Source organism: Globicephala melas, chromosome 8 (assembly GCF_963455315.2).
Source record: "Globicephala melas chromosome 8, mGloMel1.2, whole genome shotgun sequence".
NCBI lineage: Eukaryota > Metazoa > Chordata > Mammalia > Artiodactyla > Delphinidae > Globicephala > Globicephala melas.
In genome coordinates this window covers 44027102-44051746 of record NC_083321.1, presented here as the reverse complement: position 1 = coordinate 44051746, position 24645 = coordinate 44027102, and the positions used below count along the sequence as shown (strand labels likewise).

The 24645-nt window shown below is 44.5% G+C and overlaps 1 protein-coding gene across 2 annotated transcripts in view; it reads right to left on the bottom strand.

Annotated features, from left to right (window-relative positions):
* The window catches only part of GALNT18 (polypeptide N-acetylgalactosaminyltransferase 18), a 355688-nt gene that overhangs the window by 101503 nt on the left and 229540 nt on the right, over positions 1-24645 (bottom strand). For both annotated transcript variants that reach the window (XM_030831400.2, XM_030831402.2), the window contains exons 4-6: positions 14691-14874; positions 12868-13065; positions 8244-8358 (exon numbers count right to left, since the gene is read on the bottom strand). In XM_030831400.2, the coding sequence (XP_030687260.1) occupies positions 8244-8358; positions 12868-13065; positions 14691-14874 (497 nt within the window). The remainder of the gene's footprint in view (positions 1-8243; positions 8359-12867; positions 13066-14690; positions 14875-24645) is intronic.

Here is a 24645-nt window from a genome sequence, read left to right as displayed (position 1 = left end):
AATTTATATAATAAAATAGTGAAAAGTGTGCATAGCATACTACCATTTATCTAAGAAAGAGGAGATGTAAATATATACATATTCCCTTTTATTTTTTTAAAGTGTAAAGTAAAGCAAAATGTTTATGTTAGAGGTAGCAATGAAACAGGATAAAGAGACAGCAAGACATTAAGTACCTTGTGATAAAAGTACACGCGTACTGCCTATGAAACATTCTTGCTACAAAATCGAACCTACATCTCTAGGTCTAACTAGCAATGTAGAAGAAATATATGGAACAGAAGGACATGTTAGATGACATCAGGGGAAAGCAATCAGGAAAATCTAGACTGTGGGAGTCTCCACAGGACAAATAACCTGATGTCTTTAAAAATAAATTACAAGGGGCTTCCCTGGTGGCGCAGTGGTTGGGAGTCTGCCTGTCGATGCAGGGGACGCGGGTTCGTGCCCCGGTTCGGGAAGATCCCACGTGCCGCGGAGTGGCTGGGCCCGTGAGCCATGGCCGCTGAGCCTGCGCGTCCGGAGCCTGTGCTCCACAACGGGAGAGGCCACAACAGTGAGAGGCCCGCGTAACACAAACAAACAAACAAACAAACAAACAAAAAACAAACAAACAAAAAAATAAATTACAAGGAGAAAAAAGAGATGGAGAAAGAAATCCAGCAGATTAATAGAGACTTGCAAGATATATTAATCAACTGGATCTTGATTCAAGAAACAATTGTAAAACAAAGTAAAAAAATGTTATGAGAGAATTGGGGGAAATTTGAACACTGATTGAATATTTGATGGTATTAAGGAATTCTTTTCAGTACTTTTAGGACGGAAATAGTATTGTGATCATGTTTCTTTGAAAAAGTTCTTCTCTATTTTAGATGCATAATGAATTTTTTTTTGATGATATAATGTCTGAGATTTGCTTCAAAATAACTGGAGTTGGGGAGGATTGGGTAAGGACAGAGATTAAAACCAAATTGTCCATGAGTTGATAAAGTTGATACTGGGTGATGGATGCAAGGGGATTTATTATACTATTCTCTCTATTTTTGGATATGTTTGAAGTTGTTCATAATAAAGAAGTTTTTAAAAAAATCCTATTTATGATAAAATCTTTGGGATATGGAGTACAATATCCTAGATATTATATTACATGTTTTAGAGGACATTTGTACCTAAACTCTAAGGTTCTAAATTCCCTTCCTATATGAGGGACCACATCATGTGTAATACTTGGGCCCATGGAACCTGAAAGGGTCCCTGACCCCTGGCAACTAAGCATGGGCCTATAATCTAGGTTTAGCCAACTGTATGCTCTAATGCAGTACTTTGAATTTTGGTGACTGTCACCAAGCCCCAAGCAATGGGACTTGCTTATAGTAGGACTACAATACTCCTTACAAATTAAAGCGTGCTTAAAAAAATAAAGCACTAGATGAAACGTATGGTTGTATATTTATGCAACATATACATCTACATGTATAATAATAATAGATATGATCATGTTTAGTATAGAGCACTTTATAGATTACAGAGTACTTAAATTGATTTCTTGTTAACTTTGTTGCTAAAATGATGATTTTAATAATAAGATAATAAACCATAGAATGAATTAACTTTTTTGGCCAATATAAACATTTTAAATTGTATAACACTATTAGGGTAATAATATCTGGCTTGCCTATAGCACTTGATTGCTGTGTACATTAACCAGGATAACTGTAGGGAAAGAGCTTTGAAAATACAGATGTCAAGAAGCTTACCGCCTATGTTTTCTTCTAGGAGTTTTATGATTTCAGGTCTTACGCTCAGGTCTTTAATCCATTTTGAGTTAATTTTTGTGTATGGTGTTAGATAACGGTCCAGTTTCATTATTTTGCATATGGCTGTCCAGTTTTTCCAATACTATTTATTGAAGAGATCATCTTTTCTCTGTTGTATATTCTTGGCTCATTAGTTGTAAATTAATTGACCATTTATGCATGAGTTTATTTCTGGGATCTCTATTCTGTTCCATTGATCTATGTGTCTGATTTTATGCCAATACCATACTGTTTTGATTTACAATTTTTCTTAAGTGCTATTTGGGTTGCATTTCACATAACGTAATATGTAGTGTATTTGTTACCATTCAGTTCAAAATATTTTCAAATTTCTAGTATAATTTCTTCTTTGACCTATGAGTTATTCAGAAATGTTTCACAATTTCCAAAAATATGGCTTCTGCCTATACTTTTTAGTTATGGATTTTTAATTTAATTCCATCGTGGTCGGATAACATGTTTTATGTGATGTTACTCCCTTGAAATTGTTCAATTTTGTAGTTGTTAGATGCAGTGTTATATATATGCCCATTTGATTCAAACTATTAATTATGTTGGTCTATCAATTACTGGGAAAATTTATTAAAATCCTCAACTACGTTAGTGGTGATGTTGATGTCTCCTTGAAATTCTATCCATTTTTACTTCATATAAATTAAAGCTGTGCAATTAGGCACATAAAAACTTACCACTGTTATATATTCCTGATGGGCTTAACATATTATCATCTTGTAGAAATCTTCCTTATTTATCCTAAAGTATTTTGTAATGGTATTTCTTCTAATATTAACATAACTACAGCAACTTTCTTTTGATTGGTATTTACCTGTTATGACTTCTTCCATTCGTTTATATCTTAACTTTTCTATATTATTATATTTCAGGTTTATATTGATAAAGAGCCTACAGATATTTTTTAAAATCTAGTCTAAAAATGTTAGTCTTTTAATTTGGCCCATGTAAATTTACCATATTTACTGATATATTTGGATTTATTTCTACCATTTTATATGTTTTTTTCTTGTATCACCTGTTTTATTTCTCTTTCTTACCATTTTCATATTTCATTTTTCCCCTCTACTACTTTGGAAGTTATAATTTTTTTTTTTTTTTTTTTTTTTTGCGGTACGCGGGCCTCTCACTGCTGTGGCCTCTCCCGCTGCGGAGCACAGGCTCCAGACGCGCAGGCTCAGCGGTCATGGCTCACGGGCCCAGCCGCTCCGCGGCATGTGGGATCCTCCCAGACCGGGGCACGAACCGGTGTCCCCTGCATCGGCAGGCGGACTCTCAACCACTGCGCCACCAGGGAAGCCCTGGAAGTTATACTTTTTATACATATGATTTTCATGGCCCCCCAAGAAATTTTAATATGGTTAATTTATCAGAATTTAAAGTCAACCAGAATCTTTTCCATCTTCATTAATAATATAGGCATTTTAGGGCACTTTATTTACAATCACCCCTCCCAACTTATTTGCAATTGTCATCATACACTGTAGTTTTAATTTGTTTTTATAACTTTGCAATACATTATTTACCATGAATATTTCTTTAGATTTACTCATATATGAGCTAATTATTCTCTTTTTATCTCAGATTTCCTTCTTGGCTCATTTTCCTTATACCTGAAGTATGTCTTTTAAAATTTATTTTATTGAGCATCTGTTAGTAGCAAACTCAGTTTTTGTGTGTCAGAAAATGGCTTTCTTCTTCCCTATTTTTGAAGGATTTTTTAAATTGAGTATACATATAAAAGTTGATATTTTCTCTCAGATATTGAAGATATTATTTCATGGTCCTCTGCATTCCATTATTGCCATTGGAAAATCCACTGTTATTCTAATTATCATTAAATTTTAGGTAGTCTATCTTTTCTCTCTGACTGCTGTAAGATCTCCTTTGTCTTTGTCTTTCTGTGGTTCCACTATGATATGTCTAAATGTGAATATTTTTGTATTTATCCTGCTTTGGATAGGTTGACTTCCTTAATCTGAGGATTGGTGTCTTTCATCAATATGGGAACATTTTCAGTCATTATATATTCAAATATTGCTTTTGTCTAATCCTCTTTCTATCATTTCCATTTGGAATTCTAAGATATTAGACACTCCCTCTCATTTTTACATGTCTCTCAACCTCTTTCTTTCATATTTTTGTCTTTGTCTTCCTGGGGTAATGTTGAATAATTTCTTCAGCTCTGTTTTCCAGTTTACTCAATTTTTTTTCCTTTAACAATATCCATCTAGCTGTTTAATTCATCCATTAAGCTTTCAATTCACATTTTTATATTTCTCATGTTTGAAATTCTATTTTTATACTAATATGACTGGTCTTTTTATAGTCCCTTGCTTCTTACTCATAATTTCAATCTCTTTTTATTTATTTAAATGTATTATACAACTTATTTGATATCCTACTTCTGATAGATTCAATACTTGAAGACTTTGTAGATCACATTTGGCTATCTAATGCTTCTGCTGATGTTTGCTCTTGGTTCTTTCTTTTTCCCTTGTCTGGTTCATGATTTAAAAAAAAAAAAAAAAACTGAACTCACATTCCTTGGAACTCTAGCTGTGAGAAGTTTTGTGGCTTGGGTTAAAGGGGTTTTTCCCAGAGAGGATTCATGTACACTTTTGCAGATGCCTAAGAACTTCTAACAGCTTTAAGTTAAATTCTCCTCTCAAGATTTTCTGAACCACGAAGTATTTTGATTTTGAATGATAGATCCAAGGGAGGGATTCACAGAAGAGAATTTTTCCTTTCCTCCTAGCACAAGATTGAGACAGGCGATTTTCACTCTAATGATGAAAATGTGGGTGGGAGTATTTCTAGCCCATCTTTATACTCAGATAATGGGCCTTTGCAGTTCCAGCTTTATGGGAGGTAAAGGGTAGGGAATATTTTACTAGATTCTTAATGCTGGTCAAGCCTTAGGCTTTGTATCCTGTCCTCTGTATACTCCATGAAACTGGGAAATCACAAACTTCAAATCATCACGTTCTTCAAATATAATGGACTCAGGCTTTCTCTGATTCCTACTTTCACTTAGGTTTTGGTGTCTGTGTTGATTTCCTTGGGTTGTTATAACAAAGCACAGCAAACTGGATCACCTAAAACTACAAAAAATGTATTCACTCACAGTTCTGAAGGCTAGAAGTCTGAAATCAAGTATTTGTAGGCCATGCTCTCCCCAGAGCCTCTAGGGGAGGATCCTTCCTTGCCTCTTCCAGCTTCTGGTAGCCCCAGGCATTCTGTGGTTTGTGGCATCGTAACTCCAATCTCTGTCTCCATCTTCACATGATTATCTTCCCTCTGTGTCTGTCTGTGCCCAGATTTTCCTTCTCTTATAAGGACACTAGTTATATTGGATTAGGGCCCACCCTAATGCAGTATGACCTCATCTTAACCTGATTATATCTGCAAAGATCCTATTTCCAAATAAGATCATATTCACAGGTACAGGGGGTTAGAATTTCAACATATTTTAAAGGGGACTCAACTGAACAGATAACAGTTTCTAACAACTTCTTAATTCCTTGCCAGCTCTTGAATACTTTCTTAAATATTCTAGTATTTTATAGCCATCATCTGTATAATCTGCCTCCTATTCAATGTCAGCTCTTACTTCTCACGCTTTTCATTCTGCTTGCCCACAGCAGTTCTTCTTTTCCCCACTGAGTTGTGGACTTATAAACCGGGGGGGGGGGGGGGGGGGAAAAGGCTTATTAGAATTGAGTGCAAAATAAGAATAAGGCTTTAAATGAGGACTCAGTAGACACAACTGTGAGTAAAGTAGAAGAAAATTACTGCATGGACATTGTAATGCTCTTTTGGGAATGCTCAAAGGACTTTTATCCCTAGGTCACTGTGGTATATCTAGCTAGCGAGGCTTTTGAATCATAAAGATCTGGGGTTGAATCTTTTCTCTACCTCTTATAAGTCATATGACCTTGAGAACATATTATGTAAGCTCTTTATTTCACAATTTTCTCATCTGAAAAAAGGAGTATTACGATAACAGCTACTTTTTAGGGTGTTTTGTAGATGGATTATATAAGTACAGTGCCAGAGCAGGTAATGAATAATTGTGCAAACAGCTCTATTTCTGTGTTCCAAATGGGTAAGGACTTTGAATAAGTTGCCTCTAAATGAATGAGGGGAGGAAAGCAATGTCTCTCATTTTTACATATAATCCTGGAGAGTAACCGAAGGGAGATCCTAGATGGAGAAAGTGAGGCACTGAGATGTTAACTCATAAACATGAAAGAAAAACACTAATAACCACACAAAATGTGAACGTCTGTTTTGAAGATGGCTGGAGGTTCTGTATCCCTTTAGCGGGGACCTGGAATTGAAATTCAAATTAACTAGCCCCTCCCTCTGTCCTCAGCTCTGCCAGCCAACAAGTTGTTGGGTCCCTGCTTTAAGAGCCACCTTTCCTTCAACTCCATGATACTTCACCTCTGTCAAAGGGGAGGGAAGAGACAGAGGAAAAAAAGCCAGGCAACATTTTATACTGTATTTTACACCCCAAGCATCAAACCCCCAAATTTTAAACAAGTATTTGAAAGCCTCACCCAGGCCCACACTCCAGAGCAGCTTTATAATCTAGGCAAGGAAAAGCCAGGAGCCTCCCACCACTCCGTGATTGACGCACATACGTGCTGGAAGCACAGTTCACAAATCTAATTCCTTTCTCCATTCCTAGACATTTTTACCCAGAGAACATAAGTGACTGGAGGCGGTCCTGCCCGCTCAGCCAATTCCCAGCAGCGGCTCCTAGTAAAAAATATTATGTTTGGGGGCAAGCATTTATCCAGGAACGTGCGGAAATGAGATGGTGAGGATGCAAATGGTGAATAAATGACCAGTGTAGGGAGAGCGGAGACACGAGGGTGATTATGTGGCCTCTGTCCTCTATGAATATATTAGTTCCCCAATAAGCCCACGCAGCTTGACTGTCTCCAAAGAGATTTCTCTGGGTTTCAGTGAAAACAGGTGTCTGGAAGCGTTTCCTAAGCTCGGCTTCAGGCAGCCTGCTCCTGCCGCCAGACCTCAAAGCCCTAGTATTAAGTCTGGGTGACAAGTCAGGCCCACACTGCCTGCCAGGCTATTGGAGGTATTGTGAGATGCTCATTGGAGGTGCCCAGTCTCCCCTCAGGGCAGGGCGAGGACTGTCCAGGGCCAGCTGACTGCCCAGTGGGTTGGAGATAGGAAGTAAGGAGGGTGCACTCAAGCTGGAGTCCTCGAGAGGACACCAAAGATTAGGAACAAGAGATGCCAGATACAGACACTAAGGCGAAAGGGGCAAGAATGGGGTCACTAGTGGGAACAAGGCAGATACTGGGTGGACTGCATGGGGGGCAGGCAGCGAGGGGGAACATCTCAGATGATTGCCATGAACACCAGCAGGTACAAGGGCTGGCCAGGGGCTGGCGAGCCTGTAGTGCATGGTGTGCCAGGCTGCTTAAAGAGCCCTGTGGAGAGGACCGTGGGGGCCATTGTGAGGACAAGCACAGCTTGCATGTTGGTTTCTTCATGAGGCTAGGACCACAGCCTAGACAGAGGGGTGGGCTTCCCTGTAGTGGACGAGGTCCTTCCTCGTATCCATGATCACATTTCTGTCACCTGCCAAGGGACCTAATGTGTCCCTCAGTCATAGGGATGGGGTTCCTTTTGGAGTTATCTTTGCATGGGCCGAGGGAAAGGGGCCAGAGCCTTGGAAATGTTCCTGTAGGATGAGAGATTAAATTGTACCTGGTGTGGATTCACACCGCACGTTGATAACTGCAAAGGGCCCTGTACCTTGGGGCAGGACGGCAGATGTCTCTGGAAAGTAGTATGAGGCATGTACGGGCCTGAGGGTCTGACCAACACGTGGTGGGTCAGAAACCCACATGGAGTGAGCCTGGCTGTGTTTTGCTGTTTATTCCCCGTGGGTTTATTTCTCTGGAGCCCTCTCTTGACAAAGTCTTTAGGAAGGCTCTGTTGGCCACTGTGGAGGAGATGGAGAATAACAGAGTGAGAAATCCCAAAGGGAGGTGACAGTATAAGAAAGTGACTCTGAGGGTCCCTCCTGCTCAGCAGCCCCTTCCTGGAGCACCCCTTTGCTCATCCCTGAGAAGTCTGTGTTTGATTTTAGCCAAGATGTCACCCTTGATTTGGGAGCTCAAATCTCCCATGTCCCCACCCCAGCCAAAGTAGTTTCTGATGTTCTTTTCTTCCTGAAAATTCTATAGTTCCCTACCTGTGTCTCTATCCCATCCCCACCAGCCCTGATCACATACACATGGACCAAGGTTAGGCACTGGACGTCCAGAATCAGTCCACCACCTTCAACCCTGAGCCGCATTTCTCCACTCCTGGACTCATTCACCCTCTGGGGAGCTGAGCCACGCCCTATGGGTGGGAAACCCTGCTCACCCTGATCCCGAGCTCGACGTTCTCGCCTCCGTAGACCTCCATGCCTTCATCCAGTAAGCCGATCTCCTGGAAGTATTGCCGGTCCACAATGAAGCAGCCAATGAGTGCAGGGCTCCTGCAGGGCATGGGGACATGGCCAGTGGTTAGCAGAGGGGCTGTCTCATGGGGGCCGCCAGAGCAGTAAGAGCAGTGCTGCCTTCCTGCCAGGAGGATCTGGTCCTCTCCCTTCGTTTGCTGCCAGAACTGGTGTGGGCCTTGCTCTCCGAGTGGCCCTCCTGGGTCCACCCTCACCAGCTATTCCAGGGAGGTTGTTTCAGCAGGGCAGTGGGAGACAGCTTGTGTCCTGGGACCAGCCATCACTTCTGGTGGTGCTTGCATGTATGTCAGCCCAGAGAAGTAGTGCTCAGCCTACCAGTCTACACTGCGTGACTGTATCTCTGGCTGCCCTGACCCCTGCACTCTGAACTGCATAGCCAGTATTTGTTTCTACCCGGGCACCCACACCAACTCTCCCACCCTTCACCTTGGTCCCTTTAGAGAGACGAGTTGGGGCTTTGGATAGCATGGTAAATCATTTGGATTTTATCTGTAGGTAAATGAGCGTCAAAGAAGAATTTTAAGCAGACAGTGGTATAAGCAGATCTGTGTTTGGAAAAAGAATACTCAGGCAGCTGTGGGGTGATTGAGATTGGAGGAGATTGGGTAGAAATCGAGGAATCCAGTTGGGAAGCTTGTTGCTATATCCAGATGGGCAATGATGAAGACCTGGACCAGAGTACCAGGACCGGAGACAGAGATTATTTAAAGACATATTTTGAGGTAAAAGCAGCAGAACTTTGAAACATATGAACGATGAAGATGAGAGAAGGGGAGGAATCTGGATGCCAGCTGGTGTTCTGCTTGGGTGATGGTGGAGTGGGGACCACCCATCAATAGGGGGGATAGAGAAGAAGCTGGTTTCAGAAGGAAGAGGGAGTCCATGCTGGGAAAACTGATCTTAAAGTGACTGTGAGTCACTAGGGGGAGATATCTAACCGGCAGGGCCTAGCTAGCTGGTCTGGATTGGAATTCAAAAGGGATCTTAGGCTGGAGCAACACGTCAACAGCTTGTGGGTCCAGAAGCTGGAAGGCCTTTCCTTAGCAAGTGTAAGCGCGGGATTCATGGCTGTGTACAGACATCCGATGCAGAACGTCACGAGGAGAGATTAACATTAGGTGAATCAGCACGAGCACATGTGGGCTGCTTCTCTGCTGAAAGCATCATCTTACACAAATTACTTTGAATTGTTCCACTGCACGCTGCTACTGCTTCTAGCCCCTGCGTAGCATTTTATCAGCTGGTGGCTGAGGAATTGGAGGGAAAGAAAAGGAGAAATGAAGAATCCTTAGTGATGAGAAAACTGTCACTCAAATGCAAATGGACCCATCTTTGAAATTGTAATCTCATCAAGGTGGAGAAACAGCCATTTTGCAGGCCATTTCTTTGGAGAATGCTGATGCAGGAGGCTGCTTGGGCAGAGACTGGTGCCTTGGGGTCCCTGCCCCTCCTGCTTTCAAATTACAGCCTTTTATTCTGAATGGGCTCAGTTTCCACAGACCGCAGGCATCCAGGACAGTCAATCCACCTCGAGCCACTGTTCCTTTAGGCTGAGTTCCTACTCTGGTGGGGGGGACGTGTGACCTGGCTTTAGAGGTGAGTGCTAGGGGAAAGGTTCCCCATTCTGCCTGTGCATCTCTGAAAGAAGTTCCCTAGACTCTCTGAGCCTCTGATTCCAGATCTATGAAACAGAGTCAACTATAACCTCACAAGGGTTAAATTAAATAATGTAAAGCACTTGAAAACCTCTGGGACATAACTGGTACTCAAAAGATCATTTTAAAAGATGCACTTGCACATTGAAGAAGCCCAGACAATCCCCCCTCTAAATGCATGGTGGTTTTAAAACATCAGCCCTGCAGAGTGGACTCTCCGCCTTTTCCTTGATGTTACTGAAATGTGTTTTGTTTTGTTTAACAGCTTTATTGGAGTATAATTGCTTTACAGTGGCGTGTTAGTTTCTGCTTTATAACAAAGTGAATCAGTTATACATAAACATATATCCCCATATCTCAAATGTTGAGCAGGGCAGGGCATTCTGGGATACAGAGTAGGGGGCCTTCCCTAAACGGCCAGACCCAGTCAGGGAAAGAACAGAATCTAAAACAGTACTCTGAGAAGAGCACAGGTCCCCTCAGTCTTCATTATTTATTAACTGCCTAGGGTATTAAGTGGACCTACTCAGCCTGAAAGTGTTTCTGATTTATATCTTCTGATTCCCAAAAGGGTTAGAAATAGCTTGCAAGAGAATGTAAAATACATTGAAAAAAATAGATAAATGTCTGAAAAGACTAAAATTCCACCAAAAATTAGAGGCTGGTTAGAATGCATGTGTCTTCTTTCATGATTCTTAAAGTGGACCCACAAAGTTGACCCTGAGCTTCCTGGTGGCCAAGGTGAAAATGAACACATATGGTCTTAGAAGTAAGATTTATAGTTCCCATGTAGAAATGTCATACTAATTCCTCAGGAATAGCAGTCTTTTCAGTTTGAAAGAAATTTCTCATGTCACTCTTCTTAAAGGGGTCACTTTGGAATGTAGCAGACAACAATCTTAAAGCCATCCCTTTAGAACGTAACAGAAGATATCTCTGGGCTCCTTTTACAGCTTACATCATGTGGGGGTAAAGCACTAAAGCGCAGCTCCAAGGTGGGCAAGATACACTTGTATAACCCACAGCTTTCTGTGGGCTGTCTTCATCCAGGTATAAACCAAGAATGTTCTTTCAAAATCTTCCACTAATATAATTTCTCTCAGTTAGGATTTTTGATAAAAATTAGGTCATGGAATATTTGAGGCTGAGATGATATTCTCTGTCAAGGACCTAGAATGTGGGTCTACTGACTAAGTCTAGGCTGATACATTTAGTGATGCCCGGAACAGAAGCAGCTAATACCAGTGCAGTCTACTGCAAGACCGCTCATTGTGTTATGGCATATTTCCCTCCAATAGCAGTCAACAGACCTGGGGGTAGAATTCAGCCACAACAGTTCCGAGCTCAACAGTGGGTGCCTAGGAGGATGACACTAGGTACGGAATCTAGCTGCTCTGGGTTTGGATCCTGGCTGCACTGGCTGGAGCCTTTGGCAGGGTCATTCCCCTTTGTCAGTCTTTCTTTCCTCAACTTGTAAAACTGGAATGACACAATGAGTGAGCTGTCATCGGGTTATGATGAAGAGCAGATGAGACGATGTGTGTAAAAGGCCCTTGTACACAGCGACCTCCTGGCAAATATTTAACCACGTAAGTGTGGCAGAGGCCTAACAGACAGGTGACAGAGACAACCGCAGGAAAGCTAGGTGGGGTTCTCTTCCATCCTGTTTTTTTTTTTTTAAAGAAGATGTTGGGGATAGGAGTTTATTAATTTATTTTTTTTATTTTTGCTGTGTTGGGTCTTCATTTCTGTGTGACGGCTTTCTCTAGTTGTGGCAAGCAGAGGCCACTCTTCATCGCGGTGCGTGGGCCTCTCACCATCGCAGTCTCTCTTGTTGCGGAGCACAGGCTCCAGACGCGCGGGCTCAGTAGTTGTGACTCACAGGCCCAGTTACTCTGCGGCATGTGGGATCCTCCCAGACCAGGGCTCGAACCCATGTCCCCTGCATTAGCAGGCAGATTCTCAACCACTGCGCCACCAGGGAAGCCCTTCTATCCTGTTTTAAACATGAATACAGTTTTTTCCTTCTGGCAAGGAAAAATGCCATCTCAGATAGTAATCTCTCACTTTCAATTAAATTTTTCGTAATCTTTCTCCCTCACGTAACACAAAGCAACAACAGTTTCTAATCTCTTCTTTCATTCCAGGAACTGTCCCCTAGGCCACCTTCTGATGCCATCTGTGTGGCATCAGAAGGGAGCATGAAGGCACCTGATCTGTGATTAGCCAGATAGAAATAAAGGCTGGCAGGGATGGCTGTTTCAGGAGTCCTGACCCATAAAATAGAGGCCACGTAGACCTCTCCACCCCTCCGGCCTCATTGCCTGGGGCTCCCCCCTCACTGTCCTCCTTCCTTCCAGTCCCTTTGAACTTCCTCTGTGTCCACGAACTCACTCTGCTCCTTTGAATATGAGTGTCCCTGCCCCAACCTTGCAATCTCCTACTTGCCCTTAAGAAAAAACAAATGCGAATGCTACAGGCTCCGAAAAGGATTCTCCCCAATTTTCATGCACTTTCCACCAGCATGGGGAATAATTTGTGATCCCACTTATTTTATTCCAATTGTTTTCTCTGCTTTCACTATACTCCAGGCTTTTGGGGGCAGGAATCGAGTCTTGATCACTCTGTATCCCCAGCACAGCAGTTGGCGCCCAGCAAGTGTCCCAGAGCGATATGCTGAAATGAGTAACTCTGAGGCTCTGAATGGATTCTGGGTGCCACAGCTCTTTTAAAAGGGATCGTCAAAGGCTGTAAGCTGTGACTGAAGGTCACTTGCCGATGCAGCTGGAGTTTGAGAAACAAGGGTCAGGCTGGGAGGGGAGCCCTTGCCTGGAAGACAAGACAGAGAGACCCCCAGGTAAGAATTCTTTACCTGATTGGGGCCGTGGAGTTCTCCAGTTTCCACCAGGCCTTAGGGGGGTTTAGGTAGCGGCACCACAGCTCCCAGTCAAAGCCCTGAGCGGCCAGCGGGTACTCTTCTATCTCAAAGTTGTCGTATTTGATGTTGTCAAAGGATGGTGAGATGATCCGTTTCCGGTTCTCCTTAATGCGGGTGAGCACGGGTTCAGCCCTGGACAGGGGAGAGGGAGAGAGGGGAAACTGGCACCTTCTAAAGCTTCTTCCCCCACAGAAGAAGGAAGGAACTCCTGGCCGTCTCCTCCAGGGCAGAGCTGCTCTGCCTCCTGGGAAAGAGTCCCTATTCCATCTCCCACCCCCATGCTTCCGGGCTAGCAAGAGGCCTGACCCCTCCTTCAGCATGTCCCAGGCTGAGCTGACAGATTCTTAGTGCCTCAGATCCTGGTGTCTGCTTGATTTCCTTTTTTCCATTAGAAAAAAAAGAAATCAAGACTTAAGAAAGAAGAAAGGAACAGATCTGAGGTTCCACGGGAAGCTTTCAACTTGGGCTTTGATTTTGCTAAAATGCAGCGCATCAACCAGGAGGAAAAGGCAGGTGAGGACGGCAGAGACACGGAGGTGACAACAAACCTACTTCCACCCGTTGTGTGACGCTGCTTCGGTCCTTCCAGACATGCCACCCGCACCCCACGCGTCCCCACTGCCCAAGGAGAGGTGGGGGGATCGGGCTTCCACGCAGCCCGGAACCCCTGGGGGCACGAGGCGAGTAAAATGTTTGCAGACAGGAATGATAAGCTTCTCATTAAAAATGCATTTGTTGCACAACTGTTTATCCAAATCAGCTTGAAATAGCAAGTGTCCCTCTCCTCTTCTGGCCATAAATCCAGTGAAAATGCTTTTTAAATAGTCACAAATGGCAAGCAGTGACTTCACCTATAAAAAATGGCTGCATTACAGCCTTAATTCGGGCCTGCTATGGAAAAGTATGCCTCCACCCAGTTCTGCCGTGTGCATGCTCGCTGCCCCTTCCTGCTAAAGGGCCCACCTCACCCCACTCCAGGGAGGCAGAGGGTGGCACCTGGAGTCTAGGGTGGGGAACAGCAGACCCCAGTACCATCACGCATAGTGGTTACGGTGGTACCCTCGGCCATCCCCAGCACCTGGGACCCCCTAAGCCCAGGCTCTCTGCAAAGCCACACACAGTGGGCCATAGGACGTCCTCCAGCCTGCAGGGATGCTGGCGTCAGGTACCCTGTACCTGCCTGGCTGAAGCCACTGGGGCCTTGCCCCACCTAGCACCTGAGCAGCCCTGGACAGAGAAGGAAAGATTTTCTAGACCTAGTTTTACCAGTAGAAAGAATCTGAGGTTCTGTGCTACCTCTGGCCTGGCATCTGGGGGATCCCAGGGCACCTGTGACAATGTCAAGTCACCCTGGCTCCCTTTGCCCCCTCGGTCCTGTTCCTGTCTTTGGGGTTGGGCTTCTGCCTTGTGTCTGGTCCAGCTCTCCATTTCCCGGGGGTCGCATCCTGGTCCTTAGCTGGGCTGGAACTCTCGCTTTGCCCTTAGCATTTATCCCTCTCTCCCATCACGTCTCCTAGAGGACCACACCAGCGTGAGTCACACCTGATGCCACCAACACTTGAGACACTGTGTGTTGACCTGTTGATCCCTGACCCTCCCCTACCTTGAAGGGCCAGCCCTGTGGCCTGGTCACCCGTACACCCAGATCTCTCCTCTCCCCCATCGTGACTGCGATCTCAGCAGGCTTTGCACCCATTTGAGCCACAGCCCCTGGAACACATTGGGACTCATCCTCCTCAGCTCCCGAGGGCACTTACCAGCCCACGTTGAACTCCACATGGGCATCAAAGAGTGCCACTACGGGGGCAGTGGCGGCCCTCCAACCACTGACCCTGGAGCGGATAAGGCCTTCCTGCTTGCTGTGCCGCACGACCTTGATGAAGCCTGGCTTCTGGCCGTTCACCTTGTCCACATACTCTGACAGCTTCTCCTTCAGCTCCTCTGTGAGGGAGAAAATGCACCGTTAGCACACTGAGGCCTGGGGCAATCAACACATTCACACTTTCAGGGTGAGCTGACCCCCAGAGACAGGCAAGAGGAGCCAGTCCCTGCCCCAGGTCTTCCTTGGCATTTCCGAGCTCAGCTTTGAAGGGAAAAATAGAGGCAAAGGACCTGAACCAAGATGGCGGAGTAGAAGGACGTGCTCTCACTCCCTCTTGTGAGAACACCAGAATCACAACTAGCTGCTGGACAATCATTGACAGGAAGACACTGGAACTCACCAAAAAAGATACCCCATGTCCAAAGACAAAGGAGAAGCCACAATGAGACGGTAGGAGGGGCGCAATCACAGTAAAATCGAATCCCATAACTGCTGGGTGGGTGACTCACAGACTGGAGAACACTTATACCACAGAAGTCCACCCACTGGAGTGAAGGCTCTGAGCCCCACGTCAGGCTTCCCAACCTGGGGGTCGGGCAATGGGAGGAGGAATTCCTAGAGAATCAGACTTTGAAGCCTAGTGGGATTTGATGCAGGACTTCAACAGGACTGGAGGAAACAGAGATTCCACTCTTGGAGGGCACACACAAACTAGTGTGAGCATTGGGACCCAGGGGAAGGAGCAGTGACCCCAGGGGAGACTGAACCAGACCTACTTGCTAGTGTTGGAGCGTCTCCTGCAGAGGCAGGGGGTGGCTGTGGCTCACTGTGCAGACAAGGACACTGGCAGCAGAAGTTCTGGGAAGTACTCCGTGGCGTGAGCCCTCCCAGAGTCTGCCATGAGCCCCACCAAAGAGCCCGTAGGCTCCAGTGTTGGGTTGCCTCAGGCTAAACAACAAACAGGGAGGGAACCCAGCCCCACCCATCAGCAGTCAAGCGGATTAAAGTTTTACTGAGCTCTGCCCACCAGAGCAACAACCAGCTCTACCCACCACCAGTCCCTCCCATCAGGAAGCTTGCACAAGCCTCTTAGATAGCCTCATCCACCAGAGGGCAGACAGCAGAAGCAAGAAGAACTACAATCCTGCAGCCTGTGGAACAAGAACCACATTCACAGAAAGATAGACAAGATGAAAAGGCAGAGGGCTATGTACCAGATGAAGGAAAAAGATAAAAACCCAGAAAAACAACTAAATGAAGTGGAGATAGGCAACCTTCCAGAAAAAGAATTCAGAATAATGATAGTGAAGATGATCCAGGACCTCGGAAAAAGAATGGAGGCAAAGATCGAGAAGATGCAAGAAATGTTTAACAAAGACCTAGAAGAATTAAGGAACAAACAAACAGAGATGAAGAATACAATAACTGAAATGAAAACTACACTAGAAGGAATCAATAGCAGAATAACTGAGGCAGAAGAACGGATAAGTGACCTGGAAGACAGAATGGTGGAATTCACTGCTACAGAACAGAATAAAGGAAAAAGAATGAAAAGAAATGAAGACAGCCTAAGAGACCTCTGGGACAACATTAAACGCAACAACATTCACATTATAGGGGTCCCAGAAGGAGAAGAGAGAGAGAGAGCACCTGAGAAAATATTTGAAGAGATTATAGTCGAAAACTTCCCTAACATGGAAAAGGAAATAGCCACCCAAGTCCAGGAAGTGCAGAGAGTCCCATACAGGATAAACCCAAGGTGAAACATGCCGAGACACATAGTAATCAAACTGGCAAAAATTAAAGACAGAAAAATTATTGAAAGCAGCAAGGGAAAGACAACAAATAACATACAAGGGAACTCCCATAAGGTTAACAGCTGATTTCTCAGCAGAAACTCTACAAGCCAGAAGGGAGTGGCATGATATACTTAAAGTGATGAAACGGAAGAAACTACAGCCAAGATTACTCTACCTGGCAAGGATCTCATTCAGATTCAGATGGAGAAATCAAAAGCTTTACAGACAAGCAAAAGCTAAGAGAATTCAGCACCACCAAACCAGCTGTACAACAAATGCTAAAGGAACTTCTCTAGGTGGGAAACACAAGAGAATAAAAGGACCTACAAAAACAAACCGAAAAACAATTAAGAAAATGGTCATAGGAACATACATAGCAATAATTACCTTAAACGTGAATGGATTAAATGCTCAAACCAAAAGACACAGGCTTGCCGAATGGATACAAAAACAAGACCCATATATATGCTGTCTACAAGAGACCCACTTCAGACCTAGGGACACATACAGACTGAAAGCGAGGGGATGGAAAAAGATATTCCATGCAAATGGAAATCAGAAGAAAGCTGATACAAAATTAATGCAGAGAAATCTCTTGCATTCCTATACACTAATGATGAAAAATCTGAAAGAGAAATAAAGGAAACACTCCCATTTACCATTGCAACAAAAAGAATAACATACCTAGGAATAAACCTACCTAGGGAGACAAAAGACCTGTATGCAGAAAACTATAAGACACTGATGAAAGGAATTAAAGATGATACCAACAGATGGAGAGATATACCATGCTCTTGGATTGGAAGAATCAATACTGTGAAAATGACTATACTACCCAAAGCAATCTACAGATTCAATGCAATCCCTATCAAACTACCAATGGCATTTTTTACGGAACTAGAACAAAAAATCTTAAAATTTCTGTGGAGACACAGAAGACCCCGAATAGCCACAGCAGTCGTGAGGGGAAAAAACAGAGCTGGAGGAATCAGACTCCCTGACTTCAGAGTATACTACAAAGCTACAGTAATCAAGACAATATGGTACTGGCACAAAAACAGAAAGATAGATCAATGGAACAAGATAGAAAGCCCAGAGGTAAACCCAAGCACCTATGGTCAACTAATCTATGACAAAGGAGGCAAGGATATACAATGGAAAAAGACAGTCTCTTCAATAAGTGGTGCTGGGAAAACTGGACAGCTACATGTAAAAGAATGAAATTAGAACACTCCCTAACACCATACACAAAAATAAACTCAAAATGGATTAGAGACCTAAATGTAAGACCGGACACTATAAAACTCTTAGAGGAAAACATTGGAAGGACACTCTTTGCCATAAATCACAGCAAGATCTTTTTTGATCCACCTCCTAGAGTAATGGAAATAAAAACAAAAATAAACAAATGGGACCTAATGAAACCTTAAAGCTTTTGCACAGCAAAGGAGACCATACACAAGACGAAAAGACAACCCTCAGAATGGGAGAAAATATTTGCAAATGAATCAATGGACAAAGGATTAACCTCCAAAATATATAAACAGCTCATGCAGCTCAATATTAAAAAAGCAAACAACCCAATCCACAAATGGGCAGAAGACCTAAATAGACATTTCTCCAAAGAAGACATACAGATGGCCAAGAGGCACATGAAAAGCTGCTCAACATCACTAATTATTAGAGAAATGCAAATCAAAACTACGATGAGGTATCACCTCACACCAGTTAGAATGGGCATCATCAGAAAATCTACAAACAACAAATGCTGGAGAGGGTGTGGAGCAAAGGGAACCCTCTTGCACTGTTGGCGGGAATGTAAGTTGATACAGCCACTACGGAGAACAGTACGAAGGTTCCTTAAAAAACGAAAAACAGAATTACCATATGATCCAGCAATCCCACTACTGGGCATATACCCAGAGAAAACCATAATTCAAAAAGACACATGCACCCCAATGTTCATTGCAGCACTATTTACAATAGCCAGGTCATGGAAGCAACCTAAATGCCCATCGATAAAGAAGATGTGGTACATACATATAATGGAATATTACTCAGCCATAAAAAGGAACGAAAGTGGGTCATTCGTTGAGACGTGGATGGATCTAGAGACTGTCATACAGAGTGAAGTAAGTCAGAAAGAGAAAAACAAATATCGTATATTAACACATATATGTGGAACCTAGAAAAATGGTACAGATGAACCAGTTTGCAGGGCAGAAATTGAGACACAGATGTAGAGAACAAACGTATGGACACCAAGGGGGGAAAGCGGCAGCAGGTGGGGATGGTGGTGTGATGAATTGGGCGATTGCGATTGACATGTATACACTGATGTGTATAAAATTGATGACTAATAAGGACCTGCTGTATAAAAAAATAAATAAAATAAAATTCAAAAAAACCCAAAAAACAAAATCATAGCTGAGAACTTTCTAGATGTAAAAAAAAAAAATAGAGGCAAAAACAGTATTTATTGAGTCCAGCAACAGGAAGAGGGTCACGTGCCTCACACACAGTTAGAATGGGCATTTAATCTTCACGACAAGACCCTGGAAAAATGCAGCTCAGAAGGGTTGATCAATGTGTCCAATGCCATGCAGCTTGTGAGTGGGAGTTCAGTTCAAGCCAGGTCTAATGAGCTCAAAAGCCCCTTTCTTCTCATCTATTGAGGGACTTCCTTCTTCCTCAGTGCTCTCCACCAGTCCTCCCCTAATCCCCTGAGAAAGCTCCATCTGCAAAGACCATAGCCCAGGACGCACTCCTCGCCTGGACATCACCTTTCCAGGAAGTGGATGACCAAGAGCTGTGTCTATGAAAGTGGCTGGCATTGGTTTGTTGCTGGCTGTCTCTGGGCCTGGTTAAGCATCTGATTCCCCTGCCTCTTCATAACTGTATATGGGGCCTGCAGCAGCAGAACAGGGCCTGAGTAGCCACATTCATTGTGTTTTCCTTAGCAGCTCAGGCAACACCCTATGTGCCCCCCTTCTCCCCAGATGATGGCCTGAGTGGGCCACATTCACCCACCTCCAACCACAGCACCTCCCCAGGACTTAATTTCCAATCGCCCCTCCCCCCATCTTCCCAGCGTGCCCACTCCCAGGCCCTGGGACAGATCCACCTGGGCTGAGCCCTGCGTGTCCCTTGGTGCCCAGTCTGGGGCCTTGCCAGACAGGCAGCCCACTAGGAGTGAGAAAAGGGCATGAGGCAGCTGGCACAGGTCCTGGCACATGGTCGGTGCACCTCATGGCAGGAGCACAGTGTAGGAGAAAGAGGACAGCTTTCGGAGTCAACAACACTGCATTTTGGACTTCCCTGGTGGTGCAGTGGTTAAGAATCTGCCTGCCAACACAGGAGACATGGGTTCGAGCCCTGGTCCGGGAAGATCCCACATGCCGCAGAGCAACTATGCCCGTGCGCCACAACACCTGAGTCTGTGCTCTAGAGCCCGCGAGCCACAACTACAGAGCCTGCATGCCACAACTACTGAAGCCCGTGTTCCTAGAGCCCGTGCTCTGCAACAAGAGAAGCCACCGTAATGAGAACCCTGCACACCACAACGAAGAGTAGCTTCCGATCGCCGCAACTAGAGAAACCCCACGTGCAGCAACGAAGACCCAATGCAGCCAAAAATAAATAAATTTATACCAAAAAAAACCCCCCACAAACACTGCATTTTAATTCTGCTTTCCATGTATTATCATTGTGACCTGTTACTGAACCAGTTCTTGATGTCCATGGGGATGTTCAGATGCAGTGAATGTATTTTGCACGTGGGAAGGACACGAATTGGGGGGGATCGGAGGGTGGACTGTTATGGATTGAATTGTTTCCCCACAAAGCATATGCTGAATTCTAATAACCCCCAGACCTCAGAATACAACCTTATTTGGAAATAGAATCTTTACAGATTTAACCAAGTTAAGATAGGTCATTAGGTCCTAATCTAATACGATTGGTGTTCTTATAAAAGGGGGAGATTTGGACACAGAGACAGACATACACAGAAGGAAGACAGTGTGGAGAGACACAAAGAGAAGATGGCCATCTCGCAGCCAAGCCACATCTGAGGGTACCAGTAGCTGGGAGGGGGCCTGGAGCTGACACCTCCCTACCACCTTTAGCGGGAGCACCTTGATTTTGGACTTCCAGCCTCCAGGACTGTGAGGCAATAAATTTATGCTAAATCACCCAGTCTGTGGTACTTTGTGCTTTGCAGCCCTAGGAAACTGACATGGTTGTTATGAGGATGAAATGGGATTGACATGTGTGAAAAGTGCATAGCACTTTCTCTCCTTTTCGTAGTTTCTACCATGCTGGGAGTTGTAAGAGATGGGGGAGCTGACTGTCCCTAGAAATTGGGGGATCCATCTCTGGCTGAGAAGGCCCTCTTCATAGGCTCTGGTCCAGGACCACCTCTTCCTGCTCTGCCCTGCCCCTAGGTCCAAAGTGTGCAAGAAGCGAGGCCACAGGGGCCAGGAGACACAAATGTGTGCAGTGGCCTCACGCCCAGGGAAGGCAATGGAGCGTGGAGCCGGAGTTGGTGCGCCTTCCTACAGATATTGATTTCAAGCCTTTTACCGCATGATGCTGGCCAGACAAATAAGCCTGGATGGGTGCGTAAGCTGTGGTCCCTAGGCTGCTTTGTGCACCACTGCTTGAGTTAATCATCAAGGAGATGAGGAGACTGTGAATCCGAGGGAAACATGCTGACAGGGAGGAAGGAAACTTCTGTGCTGGACAGCTACTACCTCGCTCTGTGACCTTGGGCAAGTTCCTGTAAATCCCAAGACCTCAGAGTTAGACAGGATTTGAAAGTTCATTTTGAACCAATTACCCATCTAAGGTTTGAATGCCCTCTGTGTATCCCGACGAGTGATCGTCCAGCCCCTGCGATGACGGAGAACTCTGTGCCATCTATTCCAGCTATTAGATGTTCGTTTTTCTTTTACCCTCCAAGTGCCACAGTCCCTCAACCTTCCACTCATTGGTCCAAGACTTATTTGGGGGCCATAGAAGGCAGATCAAGTCCCTTTTCCACTTGGCAACGCTTTAGAGCTGAAGACCATCCTTAAGACCTTGCTGAGAATTTCTCTAGGTCAAATGTCTTCAGTTCTTCCTTGTATTTCCTCCTTATCTCGTGAGTTCAAGTTCTTTTATCGTGTTGCACTTCTCCCTAAATATGTTAGTTTTTCTCTAACAGTTTTAAATTATGAAGCTAGAAATTGGCCTGTTTTTTGGAGTAAACTGAGCTATATAGAATAGAGGGAACTAATCACCTCCCTTAATCTAGCATCCATACACCCATCAATATCTTAATAGCTTAAGGTCACATTAACTCTGCCTACTTTTGACACAAATTGACCTTACTAGACACACACACTTAACAGGTTCTTTTCACACGGTGCTGCTAAGTCAGGCCTCCTCCAGCCCATCTCTTCATGGATGCTTGTGTGTGTGCATGCATGTACTCCTGTGCTCTGAGCCAAAACAGGATCTTTCATTTACTCCCCTTAAATCCAATCTTTTTAAAGATTTACAATGTTTCTCTAAAGTAAAAATGTTTTTCCCCTGATTCTGTTATCCAGTGTCTTTGTTATAGAGCCCTTCAGCTTTCAGCTTCTGCAGAAGTGGTGTGCACATGCCTTTTGCTGTCATTCAATTCACCCTTTTAAATAGTGTGACCCTTGTCTGAAGCTAGGTTCAGTGGGGGCTGTCAGGCATTCTCATCCAGCTTGGAGAAAATTCAGCTGACTTTTGGGTCACCACCAACACGCAGTGCATCTCACTCTAGCCAATAAGAAAACGACCTCATGCTCTCCTGTTGGCGCCCCTGACTGGGGAGGCCTGGGGATGCTGCTGTCTCACAAATGGCAGGAAGTTGGCAGCACAGTGGTGTAGCTCAGCGTACCCCACGCTTACAAGGTCTTCAAGTGTGGTTGCCAGGAGGAAATGCTTACTGTTTCATCACTTCAAAGGTCCACTCTTCATATATCCTTTCTGAAATTTTAAGTAGAGCTCATAAAGCCTGATATTTGGGCTTTTGATGGTGGCCGTTAAGTGGTGAGTGCACACAACTTGGAATGAGAACTGGGCTAGTACCAAATGACCCCCCTCCCTGCCCCCAGGGAGGACAGACCTGTTCCCTGGTCTCCTTCCCCATCCCCCAGGTGAGAATCACTGCCCATGGGGACCACTGTTACTGAGGTGTTGATGGGACAGGGCTGTGGGTCATTGCCACCAAGTGATCTCCCACGAATCCCACCTCAATGAGTTCACATCCTGGGTGGCCGCTTTGCACACTGAATCTCAGCTGACCCTGGGACGACAGGATGCAGCTAGCGGGACCCTGTGCAAATTCCAGGCCTAGGCTTTAGAAGCCCTTGCAGCTTCTGCTTTCACTCTCTTGCTACCCTAAGTAAGGCAGCTGGAGCCAGCCTCCTAGAGGATGAGTGGTCCAGGGAGTCCCCAGTCCTTTAGGCCACCCACTGAGGCCCTACACATGTGAGTGAGGCCATCCTGGATCCTTCAACCACCAGTAGATTGCAAACATATGAATGATATCCTAGCTGGCATCGTAGAACAGAGACAAGCTGCCCTTATTGCAGAGGCAGCCAGTGAGCCAGGGAATGGGTGTTGTTTTAAGCCATGAATTTCTGGGGTGGTTTGCTATACACAAAGACTAACCAAACAGGATCTATTGTCCTGGAACAGTGCTGGGGTTAAAATAAGATTGTGAACTCCTGACGCGCAGGAAGTGAAATCAGATGCAGAAGAGCCAGCTTAGAAGGTGGTAGCGAGAGACGAAAAGGCTTTGCTTCTCGTAGGAGCTGCCTGCCCCCTTGTACCTCTGAGCTCTGTTAATAGTGAACTAGAATAAAGTTTTCTGGTGGATCAGCCAGGAAAAAAAATTCTGTTCTCAGCCAGCTGCATCCCAAATATTAGCTACTGGTTAGAAGAGAGGGATTCACTTAGACTTAACCAAACAACTGCTATTGAAAAAATTTTTTTAAGGCCTGAAATACCCTGAATAACACTGGCTCAGTCTTTGCAAAGTCCATTTACTTAATTAGATTTTCATGTTTTCCTTTAACTTTTGCCAGTTGCCAAAGCAAGAAAGAACTATATCAAAAGGACTTCTCCATTTGCTGGAAAAACATTGTGTAAGATATTTCCTATTGCATAGTATATATATGATAAATACCTCTCAGAACTTAGCTAAGAAAAACGTATAAAGAACTTGTGGTTTTCTTTATACCTAAACACAAACACATAACCTGTCACATTTACCTTTGTGCCAAGGCTGCCAGGAAGCTCAGAGACCAATATAATGACTAACGACAGGGTTCTATCAGCAATTTTGCTTGTCTACTTTTGCTAAAGCTTTGATTTTCAAGCTCTAGTCTAAAAGCTGCATTGCCTTTTACCTTTTTTTCCCCCTTTGGTAGCTACACTAAACTGTTTTTTGAAATATCTATAACTTTTAATAAAGTGTCTTGGTAAGAGCTGGACAAGAGTATAATTGTGGAAAGAAGGGGAAGGCTGTATTTCATTTTGTTTTAATGTGTTGGGGAAAGTGGAGGTAGGGGTTCTGCCCTCTGTGACTTTGTCAGATTTAGCATCAATGGCAGAGCTGTAACTAGCCAATGTTGACAGAGAAATACAATTTGCACCCTGCGTGGGGCCAGGTGTCATCCTGTTTGTGTTGTTCCTCCAGTCATCTCCTGCTGCCCACAAATCCCTGCTCTGCTGACATCTGAACGACCTCTGTAAATCGGGGCTCCCGGAAGCCATGCTGATGAAACACCATTCTTCTCTTAGGAGGTCACAGGCCACTCCCCACCATCGCCAGGTGGTGCCTCCCCTCAGAGCCAGCCAAGTGCAGACTGCTATTCTCCCCCTTCAGACTTAGACGCCAAGTAAAAATGCAAAATTCACCAGCCTGGTCAAACAGAGCCCTTTCTTCCCTCCCTATATGTGCCCCTTGTACCCCTCCCATAAAAAGCAATGCGCTCTGTGGGGTTACCCTAAAAGAAATATAATGCAGGCTGAGCAGAAGTCTGGTAACAATGGCTGTTCATCTGATTT